This window comes from Bos indicus x Bos taurus, chromosome 4, assembly GCF_003369695.1.
Source record: "Bos indicus x Bos taurus breed Angus x Brahman F1 hybrid chromosome 4, Bos_hybrid_MaternalHap_v2.0, whole genome shotgun sequence".
In the NCBI taxonomy this organism is placed as follows: domain Eukaryota; kingdom Metazoa; phylum Chordata; class Mammalia; order Artiodactyla; family Bovidae; genus Bos; species Bos indicus x Bos taurus.
The window spans coordinates 12,558,587-12,573,197 of record NC_040079.1 but is presented as its reverse complement, the minus strand read 5'-3'; the positions used below and the strand labels follow the sequence as shown (position 1 = coordinate 12,573,197).

General features: G+C 38.4%; 2 protein-coding genes across 2 annotated transcripts; both read left to right on the top strand.

Annotated features, from left to right (window-relative positions):
* The first annotated feature begins 320 nt into the window (after window positions 1-320).
* On the top strand, window positions 321-1,253 carry LOC113891826 (olfactory receptor 2A5). Its single transcript, XM_027540306.1, has one exon. It carries the CDS (start codon window positions 321-323, stop codon window positions 1,251-1,253), a length of 933 nt encoding a protein of 310 aa, XP_027396107.1.
* Window positions 1,254-13,180: 11,927 nt separating this feature from the next.
* LOC113891825 (olfactory receptor 2A25-like) lies at window positions 13,181-14,110 on the top strand. The gene has a single exon (XM_027540305.1). The coding sequence runs from the start codon at window positions 13,181-13,183 to the stop codon at window positions 14,108-14,110; it is 930 nt and encodes a 309-aa protein (XP_027396106.1).
* Window positions 14,111-14,611: the final 501 nt, after the last annotated feature.

The following is a 14,611-nucleotide window of genomic DNA, read 5'->3' as shown; positions in this document are numbered from 1 at the left end:
ATGGAGAACAATTTATTCTGTGGCTGCCATCTTGACTGTATGAGTATAAACTTTGCAATCAGAGTTACATAAAATTCTGTAGAAATGGAAATAATGCATGACACCCTGTGTTCACTGATCCTATTTATGGGAGCCTTTCTGCTTTACTGTGGATTAAAAGACTTGACATGATGAATCTGAAAATGATTGTTAGCTGAGTCAGAACACAGTGCACACCACAACTTCCCTCTTTCTGTTAATGGCTAATCCAGACCCGCCTTTGTTTCTCAGCCCACAGGCACTGCAGCAGCTGTGATCAGCACAGGCACTGTCACCAGGGCATGACAGAAAATCAGACATGGGTCACAGAATTCATTCTCCTGGGATTTCCGCTCAGCCCAAGCATGCAGATACTCCTCTTTGGGCTCTTCTCTCTGTTCTATGTCCTCACCCTGCTGGGGAATGGGGTCATCCTGGGGCTTATCTCACTGGACCCCAGACTGCACACCCCCATGTACTTCTTCCTCTCACACCTGGCCATCGTCGATATTTCATATGCATCAAACAATGTCCCGAAGATGCTGGTGAACCTTCTGAACAAGAAAAATACTATCTCCTTTGTCCCATGCATAATGCAGACCTTTTTGTACATGGCTTTTGCACACACTGAGTGTCTCATCTTGGTGGTGATGTCCCATGATCGGTACGTGGCCATCTGCCACCCTCTTTGTTACTCTGTCATCATGAGCTGGAGAGTGTGCACTGTTCAAGCTGTTGCTTCCTGGACATGTGGCTCCCTCCTGGCCCTGGTCCATGTGGGTCTCATCCTAAGGCTGCCCTTTTGTGGGCCTCATGAAATCAACCACTTCTTCTGTGAAATCCTGTCTGTCCTCAAGCTGGCCTGTGCTGACACTAAGCTCAACCAAGTTGTCATTTTGGCTGCTTCTGTGTTTGTCTTAGTCGGGCCCCTCTGCCTGGTGCTGGGCTCCTATGCGCGCATCCTGGCCGCCATCCTGAGGATCCAGTCCGCTGAGGGCCGCAGGAAGGCCTTCTCCACCTGCTCCTCCCACCTCTGCGTGGTCGGGCTCTTCTTTGGCAGTGCCATCGTCATGTACATGGCCCCCAAGTCTCGCCACCCTGAGGAGCAGCAGAAGATCCTTTCCCTGTTTTACAGTCTTTTCAACCCCATGCTGAACCCGCTGATCTACAGCCTGAGGAACAAAGAGGTCAAAGGTGCCTTTAGGAGAGTGTTGTGGAAGGACAGGCTAATGTGAGGGATGCCAGGGAGAGTCCTGAGGGTGGGAGGTTTGTTCTCTGCGAGATCTGGGAGAATGGCACTGTACATGCCTTAAAATCTCGTGTCTTAAATCTCTGGCATTAAGAATTTATATTGATCAGGTGCTGTTCCTAACTCCTAAACATGGAGTTCTGTGCAGACCACAAACATGAGCAGAAGGTCACGGAGAATACAGGCCATGAGAGAAGAATCATGAGGAGGTGAATGCATGGCAGAGAGCCATCAATTCTCAGGGCCAGTTCCCAACACTGAGGTCTAGTTTCTTTTCTTTTGAGGTTTTGTTGTCTCAAATCTCTTCTTAAATTCCGTGACGGTTTCCTTCTCCCTTATAAATATATGCATATGCTAGTAATGTCATAATAAATGCTGCTACCTCTAACAAGACAGAATAAACACTGACCTTGGTTAAGCGTGGATCCTATTGGGAAATGCAGTAAGAACTATAGAAAGAGCCAACTACTTGGTCTGGTACTTAAAATCTAAGGAGGATCCCATGTGTTCTGAAAAATCACCTGAATCTGAGCCTAATGAATTTATTTGTATGAAAACAAAAGCTTAATTTTGAGAATTTTTTTGATATGGGAGACAAAAAAATATGAAGATCTTTATTTCATTTAAGTTTGCACAATTTAATTAGAAAGAGTTTGTGTTTAGAATAACAGGCTCTCATATTTATATGAGAGTTACCTTTATAGGGAGAGTTACCTTTTTCAGAGTTCAGGTTACAAAACTGGGAGTAGGTGACAACTGACCCTTATGAAGAAGTATTATGGGGTTTAGAAAATATTATAAAGGAAGTATCAAGAGGGGCTAATAGCTTGACATAATGTTGTAGGCCCACATTTCTTGATAAAGCCTTGCAGGAACCTCAACACAGCTCCAAAGAGCACCTGCTCCATGTGATATAAGTCACATATTCTGGACCCAAGTGATCAGAATAATAAGGGAAGATTTATTTCCTTTTAACACAAGTTCAGGAACTAAGTGGCCAACACAGTAAGGCAATGGTGATTTGTTCAACACAGAAGGAACGCTGTCTTTTGAAACTTCTTCTCTTCTCTTTTCTTGTAGCATCACATGACATTAGAATGTGTGATATATGATGATGGTATGATTATCTTTCTGTAGATCTATGTTTTCACCCTAATTCTTTCTTGAGTCATTTCCGTTGTATATCTTTCTTCTCCTATGAAATTAAAGAATCAAAGAGGAAACTTTTCCCTTCCACCTTTTCTCCTAAAGCACTGTTTTCCGCTTGGTTCCCAGAAAGCTCATTTACTGACTCTTCTTATTGACTGTTCTGTTCACTAATTAATTTGGGCAAATCATTTTGTCTCTGGCCATTATCTTAGTCTTCTTACCCCAGCAGTATCAGGAAATTGCCAGCCCCCAGAAATCCACATTTATTCCAGGTCCCTCCCCACCCAAAAAGAATAATGTGAATAAAGAGATAAATATTAGCTTTAAATGTAACTTTTAAAGCACTATGTAATTATTATGTATCCTATTTTAAAGGTAGGAAAAAGCAGGTTAATATTTTCATAAAAATGACTTTTTAAGTATAACTAGAAAAATTATGTTCTCTGAAACGTGTGTGTGAGTGCTCAGTCATGTCCTACTCTTTGCAACCCCATGGACTGTAGCCCACCAGGCTCCTCTGTCCATGGGATTCTCCATGCAAGAATACTGGAGTGGGTTGCCATGCCCTCCTCCAGGGGATCTTCCCAACCCAGATATCAAACCCACGTCTCTTAAGTCTCCTGCATTGACAGGTGGGCTCTTTACCACTGGTACCACCTGGGAAGCCCCCAAATATGTATACCTTATATTAAAAGAAGAGGAAGAGGAAAATATAGGATAATTTGCCTCATACAAAACATAAACCATTGGTTTGAACTCAGAATTTTTCTGTAAGGACTCATTAGAAAAATCAAGGGATTTTATTCACTCTTGTGTCAGTTCAAAAATACTTGAGAAAGAATCGACCAATCTTGTATGAAGGTAACTGGGGTAGATGAATTATGAAGAGATATCCTGTATCAAGTCTGAGGAGTGGCTCTGACTAAAAAAAAAAAAAAATGCAACGAAACTATATCGTTAATAAATTGCATAAAACACTTAAATAGATGAGAGATTACTATGAATTGTTTTAATATTTGTGTTATGAGATTTTAATAAACAAATGATATTTTGTTGTGATCCATTATATATATTTTATTTTAACACTTGCCATAGTTTTGAAAAGGCTGAGGGCAAGAGGCAAAAAGGATACATTTACTTGATGCTTAGGATTCTTCTGGATGTTTCCCAATGTTATTCTACTCACCTTTCACTCTAATACTGTAAAGTAGATTTAAAAAATTTACTGAAGAATATTTGCTTTACAGTGTTGTCTTAGTTTCTGCTGTGCAGAAAAGTGAATCAGATATACATGTGTGTATATATATATATATATATACCCTCTTTATATATATATATATATATATATATATATACCCTCTTTTTTGGATTTCCTTCCCATTTAGGTCACCACAGAGCACTGAGTACGGTTCTCTGTGTGGTTACAGTAGGTTCTCATTAGTTATCTATTTTATACACAGTATCATCAGTGTACATATGTCAACCTCAGTCTCCCAGTTCATCCCCTTCTCATTCCCCTCTCAGTGTCCATATATTTGTTCTCTAGAAAAATGGCACAGATGAACCTATTTGCAAAGTAGAAATAGAGACACAGACATGGAAGGAAGGTATTATTTTCTAAAGTTTGGAGTGATTTAGTAGCTTTCTCACACCTCACCTCACAGCCAGTAATAGGACAGAGTTGGGAGTTTAATATCATTGTACTGATTTCAAACCCACACTGCTTTTTAGTTTTCTTCCTGAAACATCACCAATTTTACCTGAACCTGTCTTAGGCTTGGCATATGCATGACAGCAGTGTGGCAAAGAAATATATTATAAAAAGAGTAGAATGGAAATCTAAGTGATCACACAGTAAGATTATATGCTGATAAAACCCATGATTCAAAATCTACATTGTTTTGGAGAAAGTCTCATTCAAATGAGGTTGAAGAACAGTGCATAGGAGCCTGGATCTAAAATGGTTTTCATTGCTGTTGTTCAGTTGCCAAGTCATGTCTGGCACTTCATGACCCCATAGACTGCAGTACATCAGGCTTCCCCATCCCTCACCATCTCTCAGAGTTTGCCCAAGTTCATGTCCATTGAGTTGATAATGCCATCCAAACATCTCATCCTCTATGGTATCCTTCTTCTCTGACCTTCAATCTTTCCCAGCATCAGGGTCTTTTCAGATGAGTTAGCTCTTTGCATCAGGTGACCAAAGTATTGGAGCTTCAGCTACAGCATCAGTCCTTCCAATGTTAAGGACAGAGGAAGGGTATTCAGAGTTGATTTCCTTAAAGATTTACTGGTTTGATCGCCTTGCTATCCAAGGGACTCTCAAGAGTCTTCTCCAGCACCACAATTCCAAAACATTAATTCTTCGGTTCTCTGCCTTCTTTATGGTCCAGCTGTCACATCCGTATGTGACTATTGGAAAGACCACAGCCTTGAGTATATGGATCGTTGCCGGCAAAGTGATGTCTTTGCTTTTTAACTGCTGGGAGAAGTTGAAACTGTAAGAAGAAGTCTACATAAACTGTACACTCTGTATGTAGTGGCATTTGCAGAAGGATTCATGAGATAGCATCTAGGATAGGAAACACATACAAAAATCATCTCTCCGTAGTCTGTGGCTTTGTTACATTCACTTCCCTACCCACAACTAAGACTTCTCACCAGCTATATGTCTAGAATAGGTCTACTAGGGAGTTTCAAGTTCTACATGTGGAAATATAAATTCAGTGTTGTTGTAACTTGCACATTGGTTGAAATTTCAGCACTTTTAGAGGTTTGCTCATTGTATAGCTTTCTCTGTCCTTAAGATTGCCTGCCAAAAATTGTTGTGAGATTAGAAGAAGAATAAATAGATGAGCGAATAAACAAATGAACAGATAAAACTTTAAAAGATACTATTAGTATTTAGGCTGGAAAAAAGAAATAAAGAGCTATTTTCAAATGCCCCACAGAATATCCTTTAAGAGGTAAAAGTGGTAGTTTATTGCTTCCCTGGTAGCTCAGCTGGTAAAGAATCCACCTGCAATGCAGGAAACCCCAGTTTGATCCCTAACTGGGAAAATTCCCCGGAGGAGGGCATGGAAACCAATTCTAGAATTCTTGCCTTGAGAATCCCCATGGACAGAGGTGCCTGGTGGTCTACAGTCCATGGGGTCACAAAGAGGTGGACACAGCTGAGCAACTAAGCACAGAGGGAAAAACTAGTATCAATAAGTAGGTATACAAGGAGATGGAATAAAAATCCATGTGAGAAAATGTTTTCTAGCATTGCAAGTTACCCAGCAATTATATCTTATTAATTGGTATGCAGTCTTCCTATAAATATACAAGCAGAGGGTGAATGAATATACCTGGATTGAATGGATATTTGGAATATATTTTCTCCAATGCCTCTTCAGTCTTAAAAAATTTTGTTATTTCACAATAAGCTTTTAAATTTTATTTTTCACTGTGGGAAAGCTCAAATTGATTTTAAACAACCACTAGAGATTTTTAAATGGTAATAGAATTTGTCCATGTCAAAGTCCAAACTACCCCGTTCTTTCAATTATTGAGCCAATTCATCAAAAGAAAATATTGAAGTGGGAAAGAATGGTTGTATAAGCTCCATACTGGTGGTTCTCTTACTTTAATTTTTACACTGCCACCATACTTTATTTCTGAATGTAGGTGGCTTCATATTTTAAAATACTAACTCAATCTCCAATCATAGTAGCTCAAAGACTTTTGCTTCAAACACAGAGCAGCAACAGATAAAGTATGAAAAAAGAAAATTAAAAAGACAAAATCAGCCTGCAAGGCAAGATAAACATCTGTGTGGACCAGAAAGAAAGCATATAAATGACCTGTAAATGATGCTAACACCATGGGTTTGCTGGCTGAGCCTGAAAGCTGTCAGGAGAGGCAACATCTTTTCTCTTAGAAACAAAAGATAATGAAGCACTCCGTGTGATAATGAGGAACTTGGGTCAGGCTTCTTCCTTGAAAATAAGGTATGAGGAGGGCAGGAGGGAATCCCTCTGTTTGTTAATGGAGCTCAAAAAAATTTTTTTTTCCCCAAACAGCTTCACAATATAGCCTTAGGAGAATTGCAGGATAAGAATGTCAGAAACTCCAGGCTTAACACTGCAGCCTGACAAGGAATCCAGCCATCCACTCTGTCTGTACTGGATCTCTGAAATACTGAATATCACCTAGGGAAATAATCCTAAACCGTTAATATAGGATCTAAGTCTGGATATGATGGCTCATAAATTAAGCTAAGACAGTCTGTAATCTTCTATATGAGAGAGAGAGAGGGGAAGGAAGGGAGGAAGAAAAGGAAGGAGGGAAGAAGAGAGGAAGGAAAAAAGAAAGGAAGGGAGGAAGAAAGAAAGGAAGAAACTGGTCTGAAGAATAAGCTTTGAATCTATTTTCATGACTTGAGGAAATCAGTGCTGAGAAAAACAGCCAAAAACATCAACTGTAATACAAACTCACTTCTGATGATATTCATTTTGTGACATAAGGAATGAGCAATTTGACAAACACCTTATATTTATATGTTTCAAATGCATAAACAGACTTTTTAAAGCCCTGACAACTGTTTTAAATGACCAGGGAATTAAAAAGATTAAAAAATAACAAGTAGATTTCAAAAAGAATCATTTAAAAATCTTAGAAGTAAAACTATCATCCCTGAAATAGAACAGAAAAAAATCAACAAACAGGATGAATTCTAGACTGAGCACATTAGAAGAAAGAGTTTGTGAAATACAGGATGTGAAGTGAAAGTATTAGATACTCAGTCATGTCCGACTCTTTGTAACCCTGTGGACTGTAGCTCACCAGGTTCCTCTGTCCATGGAATTCTCCAGGCAAGAATACTGTAGTTGGTAACCATTTCCTTCTCCAGGAGATCTTCTCAACCCAGGGACTAAACCTGGGTCCCCTGCATTGCAGGCAGATTCCTTACCATCTGAATCACCAGGGAAGCCCAAAATAGAGGATATTAGTGAACAATTTACTAAAAATGCAACATATTATTTTTTAAGAAAATTGAATAAAAATCATATACAAGCTAGATTGAAATGCAATATTCATTTATCTTATAGGAATTCCAGAAGGAAGGACAAAATGAGGCAGAACACTAGTTGAATATATCACTCTTGAGATTTTTTTTTTTCTGATTGATGAATGTGTGAATTCTCAAATCAAGAGAGTACTCTGAGTATCAAACAATGGTGAAGAAAAATAAATCCATGTCTAGACATATTATGCATAATTAAAGCTCAGAACATTAAGGAGAAGGAGAAAACTTACAAAAGTTTCAGAGGAAATAATAGCTACAAAAGAATAACAATTAAAGTAATAGCAGACTTCTCCTCAGCAAAACAGATGGCAGAAGAGATTTTTCAAAATGATGAGGGAAATGCCGAATTGTGTGTCAAATGAAACTTGAACAATTGAATAATGATTTTGATGTCCTTTATTTAAGGGAAAACAACCCATGGATTGGAGGAATGCAGTGCCTCATAACCAGTGGAGCACTGTTCCCAAAGGATTTTGGACAAGAGCAAATTTTATAAAGTGTTGGAAGAGGTCATACAGGAACAGGACTTGATTGGCCAGGAGGCTGGGGATTTCTTTATAACGCTGGCAGGTCCTATTTCCTAGGGTAAGGTAAGCCAGCTAAAGCTGAGCTGTAGGACTGCGATTAATGTATGTTAGGTCTCCTTGACAGGTGCTTCCCATAAGTACAGGCTGAATTAGGTTTATTTTGTGGTGTGTATCAGGCCACTGGGGTAGCCTACATTCTGTGGGTCTTGATACACAAATTAACTTTATCACAGAGTATGGTAGTGAGGGGGCTTCCCTGGTGGTTCAGACAGTGAAGAATACACCTGCAATGCAGGAGACCTGGGTTTTATCTCTGGGTCAGGAAGATCCCCTGGAGAAGGGAATGGAAACCCACTCCAGAATCTTGCTTGGGAAATCCCATAGACAGAGGAGCCTGGTGGGCTATAGTCCATGGGGTTGCAAAAAGTCAGACATGACTGAGCAACTAACATTTCACTTTCATAGTAGTGAGGAGGTCCAATGGGATGAACCTTATCAAGAAGGCAGAATAAGTACAGTTTTGAGGAATTCTATTTTTCTTTGGGAGGCATTAATTCATGGTGGAGGATTTTGCCTTTCATTAGAGGATGGATTTCGTTGACCACGAGAGCAATGATAATGACAGCATTCAGCTCTTGCCTTGAATGGATAACCACCCAGTTAATGTCATCAAAAACCTTCAAGGAAAATGAGCCCAAATAAAGTGAAATTTATAATCCTAAAATAAAATATGTTGTTCTCATTAACCTGTTAGATATGCAACAAAATCTGTCAGTAAACAAAATCTATGAACCTACAGAAAATATAGTTGGTGGAAACCAGGTGTTGAAATGAGGATTTATGAAGAATATAAAAGAAGGCAAAAACTGATGAAAAGAAAAAGGGAAGAGAATAAAAAGCATGGAAGGAGTTCTTGCCCTTGGCCGAACTTTGAATCACGTAGAAGCTCTGGAAAACCTGTGGGCACCCACAGACTAAATAAATCAGTTTCTGGTGATGAGTCCTAACTGTCAGTAATTTTTAAGGCTCCCCAGGTACAAGATTTTAGAACCATGACTCTAATGAGAATATATATCACATTAAAATCAGTATAAACATTGCAAAAATCAAATGTATTAAAAAAACCCTTTAGATTTTCAAAGAATTAACATCACTAGAACTCATTATTTTACCACAATACATTTAAAATTAACAAAGAGATAATACAAATATTTGGAAACCAAAAATATACTTCTGCATAATTTATGTTTTATTGACAGTTAATGATAAATTTTCTGGATAACAAGCAAGATGTATAACTAAAATGGTATTATAAAGTGCAAATTATTTTTAAAAACCACACTTAATAATCAGCTCAGGAATATACAATGACCAAGAATTAAAATAAAGAGAGAGTATAGTTTATTTAAGAGCAGACTTTACTTATAAAGTAAGGAATTATAAAGATCATTAAAATAAAAACCTAATTCTTTTTACAAATGTCACTAAAATAGATTGATGACAAAAGAGGGAAAAGTTCTATATATACAATATTAGTAATAAAATGTAATATGACCCCAAATAAAAAATTTTGAAATGATAATATCAATATAGGGAGCAATTTCTTTCCAATATGTGAGGGTATAATTTAGACTCTTGTCACCAATAAGCCTTTAACCAAACAGATTTGATGAGGAAAATCCTATTTCAGATCTATTGCAGGTCATCACTCTCAGGGTAAAAGATAATTGCCCTATTATTTTCTTAATTTGTTGCTGTGTACACTAAAACAACTCTAATTTAGGAAATTATATTCTACCTACTTTATTATTTGAATGTAGGAATGGTGGTGTTCAGTTGCTAAGTCGTGTCTGACTCTGCCACCCCATGGACTGTAGCTTGCCAGTCTCTTCTGTCCATGGGATTTTCTAGGCATGAATACTGGAGTGGCTTGCTATTTCCTACTCCAGGGTATCTTTCCTACCCAGGGATCGAACCCAGGTCTCCATTGCAGGTGGATTCTTTACCACTGTGCCCCCTGGGTAGCCCATAGTGACGTGAGGTCAGTTAATTTCCATTTCAGGAAGAAGAGAAAACAATAGTAGTTACAGACCCAGGGGAACTTTGGTGTTTCTTCCCACAACCCCCTGGGCTCAGAATTTCTGGAAGCTAAGGAACAGGATTTAACAAGTCCCTCTTGGATACCTTATCCTCTTTCCTGACTCCTCAACATATTCTCTATAGCTTCTGTAGATCCTGCTACCGGTCTCACTATATGAACTGCATTCCTCGTGGTGACGATGGAAAAAATATATGGGATACCTGTTCAGGTCAGGTGCAATATAAAACTCAAACAGTACTAGAGACGATGCGAATAATATATGGGTCTTATGTGCCCTAAATACTACTTAATGTATTTGGTGGGTTAAAGAAGCGGGAAATGTCAGAGTTCTTGAAATTAGAAACAAGTATAGCTCTCGAGAGCCCCCTTTCCCTGGAAAAAAACAGGTGGTGGTGTGCAGTGCATCTTTATCCCTCCCCTACACCAAAGTCTCAGAAGTGTGTTTAAAGGTAGTTGAGCTAGGAGAGAATCATCTCTTTTGAGAGGTATCTTGTTGTCTCTATGGAGACAATTCCTTTTCTCAGATAATCCTTGGAAGAAAAGAATTTCAACACTGATTTACAGATGCCATTTATTATACTTTATGGGTGTGCTGTCACTTCATCCAGCTCATGCTCATCTTGTCTTCTTATATTTAGCTGTGAATTTGAAGTAAGTTTGTTATATCATCTAGCCTTTTTTCATTATACAATTTCAGATAGATTGTAATGAAAAATCACAGTGTTAAATGTAATTGTTATTGTCTTCTAACAGCAAATTTCTTCTATTTATGGATAGCTAATAGGAAAATATAAAAGTCATCATCTCTTTTAGAAACAACTAATATAGGTTATTACTTTGATGCATTTAGTATTGAATTTCTTACTTAAACTATAAGATAAATAGCTATTTGAGAGATTTCCTTACAAACCTTTCTATTACCTCATGAAGTTAAGTAGTGTCTTCATGAAATAATGGGCCAAATTGACTACAAAATGAGTTTGTTACAGAGACGTGTCCTGGAGGTTTTATTTTTAACATGAACTTTCTTTTGTTGAGTCATTAAATACGAGAAATTTCATCTTTGTGAGTTCTTTTAACAGTCTTATCATTCCAAGCAGGTTGTATACATCAGCAGACAGGGACTATCTTGTATATACTTAGCTGAAACATGTAGCAAAATATAGAATGTGTTCAGTAAATATCTGTAGATTTTATGTTTTGTGTTTTAGCTACTTGCAGACAGGAGGAAGATGAGGTGCCACTCAGTGATTTTTCTACTTTAGTTTCTTGTGTGCTTTAGGATGTGACATTTTACAAATAGCATTGCTAATTAAGTGGCCCCAAGTATTGCAAGGAAGTTGAAATGAAAATGGTTAACACTTTTCTATACATTGAAGGCCAATGAATCTATAGTTGGAAAAGACCTTAGCATAACACAAGGAATCCCATCTTGAATAGATGATTAATCAATCTTTGATTTAAAACATTCACTGACATAAAGTTCAGTCCTAATACATCAACCAGTTTTCAAGGAGGTGATTCTAATTGTTATAAAGTTATTTCTTAATAAGACAAAATCATACCCTCCCAGTAATTTCTATTATGAATTTGATTCTCCCTTTGAAGTAGGGTGAAAGTTTATCAGCTTTTGTTTAGGAAGCCTTTCAAATATTAACTTATCAGAAAATTTTAATGGGGACTTATAGAGAAGAACTGAATTAGAAATTTTTTTAGATTGATATTTTAGTGAAATTCAGATGTATTCTGCACTGATGAAGGCTATAGAGTCAGACAGGCAAGAAAACAGACAGTGGTTTAAAAGTTACAATGGTTCAAACCTACGCTATTGTGGAATGATTTTTAAAAATTTGATAAACCATAACAAACTAAAGATTCATGATAAATAATAACTTTTACATTAGAGTTGAGAAGATACAAAATATGTAAAAGATTCTGTGACAATGACTCTACAGTTAGGGCGTTAGCTCTAATCTTGGATATAAATCAATATTTTTTAAATTCCAGGTTATGACCCATTATGAAATCATTCAGCCATCATTTTTACTAATGAAATAGAGTGGAATAATATAGAAAAGAAAATACCAAGTACACTGCACATAGTGGGGATTCAAAAAATATGTGTGTGTATATATATATATATACACACATATATATATACTCATGCATATATGTTCCCAGCAGATGTTTTACTGTACGATATGGTGAAAATATTGGGAAAACTCAAGTATAGATAAATATAGATATATGTATGTGTATATATATATATAAACACACTTATATGTATAAACATATAAATGTGGTGGATATGTCTGTGTATATATGTGTATGTGTATAAACATACTTAAAGATATAGAGTATAAATATCCATATAGAATATAAGAGGGGCGACAGGGGTAATGTAATGATCATGAGACAGTGTGATCAGAATACCGATTGTGGGTACAAAAATCAAAAGACAAAGGTCTCTACTTTAAATCTAACTGAAGTTGTAACAAACTGCTTGCCATGCTCTTGAATTAACTGTGTTATGCTATCAGTAAAGATCACAAGCCCACAAGTAAGTCATTTATGAAAGGCACAAATTTGTGAGACATCCTGATAGATGAATCACTGACATGTTCCTCATTTTTCTTTCTTCCTTCATATAGAGATGTAAAGACAGTAGTGCAAATTTACACACATGTATATATGTACACAGCAGCTCAGGAGTACACGTGGGCAAACCTCTGATATAATCAGCCCAGACTGAGAAAAACTCCACTGCTATGAAGGCAATTTAAGTATTAATATATTTTGAGCTGTGATAAAAGTTGGTTTGGGAATAAAGATTTATTGGATACTAGGACTTCCGAATACTAGCATTTAGCATACCACAGTGAAAATGTTTCCTTCTGTCTCATGTGGCATGCATAGTTTTCATTTATTAAATGATTAACAGGACAAAAATATCATTGAAGATGTTTTATTAGGGAATAAACAGCGACTGACAAAGATTCAGCATGTTAAAACTCTTCCCTTGGACATTCCGATTTGGCAAGATTCATTGTCTCTTTCACAGGGAAATGGAGGGAAATCAGACCTCTGTCACAGAATTCATCCTACTGGGATTTCCCCTTAACACAAGCATGCAGATGCTCCTCTTTGGGCTCTTCTCCCTGTTCTATGTCCTCACCCTGCTGGGGAATGGGGTCATCCTGGGGCTCATTTCACTGGACTGCAGACTGCACACCCCCATGTACTTCTTCCTCTCACACCTGGCCATCGTTGACATGGCCTATGCCTGCAGCACGGTGCCCCAGATGCTGGTCAACCTCCTGAGTCCAGCCAAGCCCATCTCCTTTGCTGGCTGCATCACGCAGACCTTTCTCTTTCTGAGTTTTGCTCACACTGAGTGTCTGCTCCTGGTGGTGATGTCCTATGATCGGTATGTGGCCATCTGCTACCCCCTCCGATATTCAGTCATCATGAGCTGGAGAGTCTGCATCACCCTGGCAGTGACTTCTTGGGTTTTCGGAGTCCTCCTAGCCCTAGTCCACTTGGTGTTACTCCTACCATTACCCTTCTGTGGGCCCCATCAAATTAATCACTTTTTCTGTGAAATCATAGCTGTTCTCAAGCTAGCCTGTGCAGACACCCACATTAATGAGACCATGGTTTTGGCTGGGGCGGTGTCTGTGCTGGTGGGACCATTCTCCTCAATTGTGGTGTCTTATATTCATATTCTATGTGCCATCCTAAAGATCCGGTCAGGAGAAGGGCGCCAGAAAGCCTTCTCCACTTGCTCATCCCACCTCTGTGTGTTTGGGCTCTTTTATGGCACAGCCATTATCATGTATGTTGGGCCCCGATATGGGGACTCTAAGGATGGGAAAAAATACCTTTTGCTGTTTCATAGCCTTTTCAATCCCATGCTCAACCCCCTGATCTATAGTCTGAGGAATAAAGAGGTCAAAGCTGCTCTGAAGAGAATGCTTGATAAAGAGAGAAGTTGACAAAAAACTTGAATAATAAAGTGACTCAGTTTAAAGGGACCTAAGAGGTCATCTCGTCCAATAACTACACAGATATCAAAACATGCTCTACACAGACATAAAACTACACAGATATCAAAAAGTCCCCATATTGGGGCCCAACATATATGATAATGGCTGTGCCATACTGTGGCCACGTGATGCGAAGAGCTGACTCATTTGAAAAGACCCTGATGCTGGGAAAGATTGAGGGCAGGAGGAGAAGGGGACGACAGAGGATGAGATGGTTGGATGGCATCATCGACTCAATGGACATGGGTTTCGGTGGACTCCAGGAGTTGGTGATGGACAGGGAGGCCTGGTGTGCTGCAGTTCATGGGGTCGCAAAGAGCCGGACATGACTGAGTGGCTGAACTGTACTGATAACAGAGCCCAAAGGATCTCTCCTGAGCAGGCATTTTCTTCATCTTATGCAAAGTTTCCTAAGGCTGTCTTCCAAGAAAGCCCGGTCCACATTTGTGG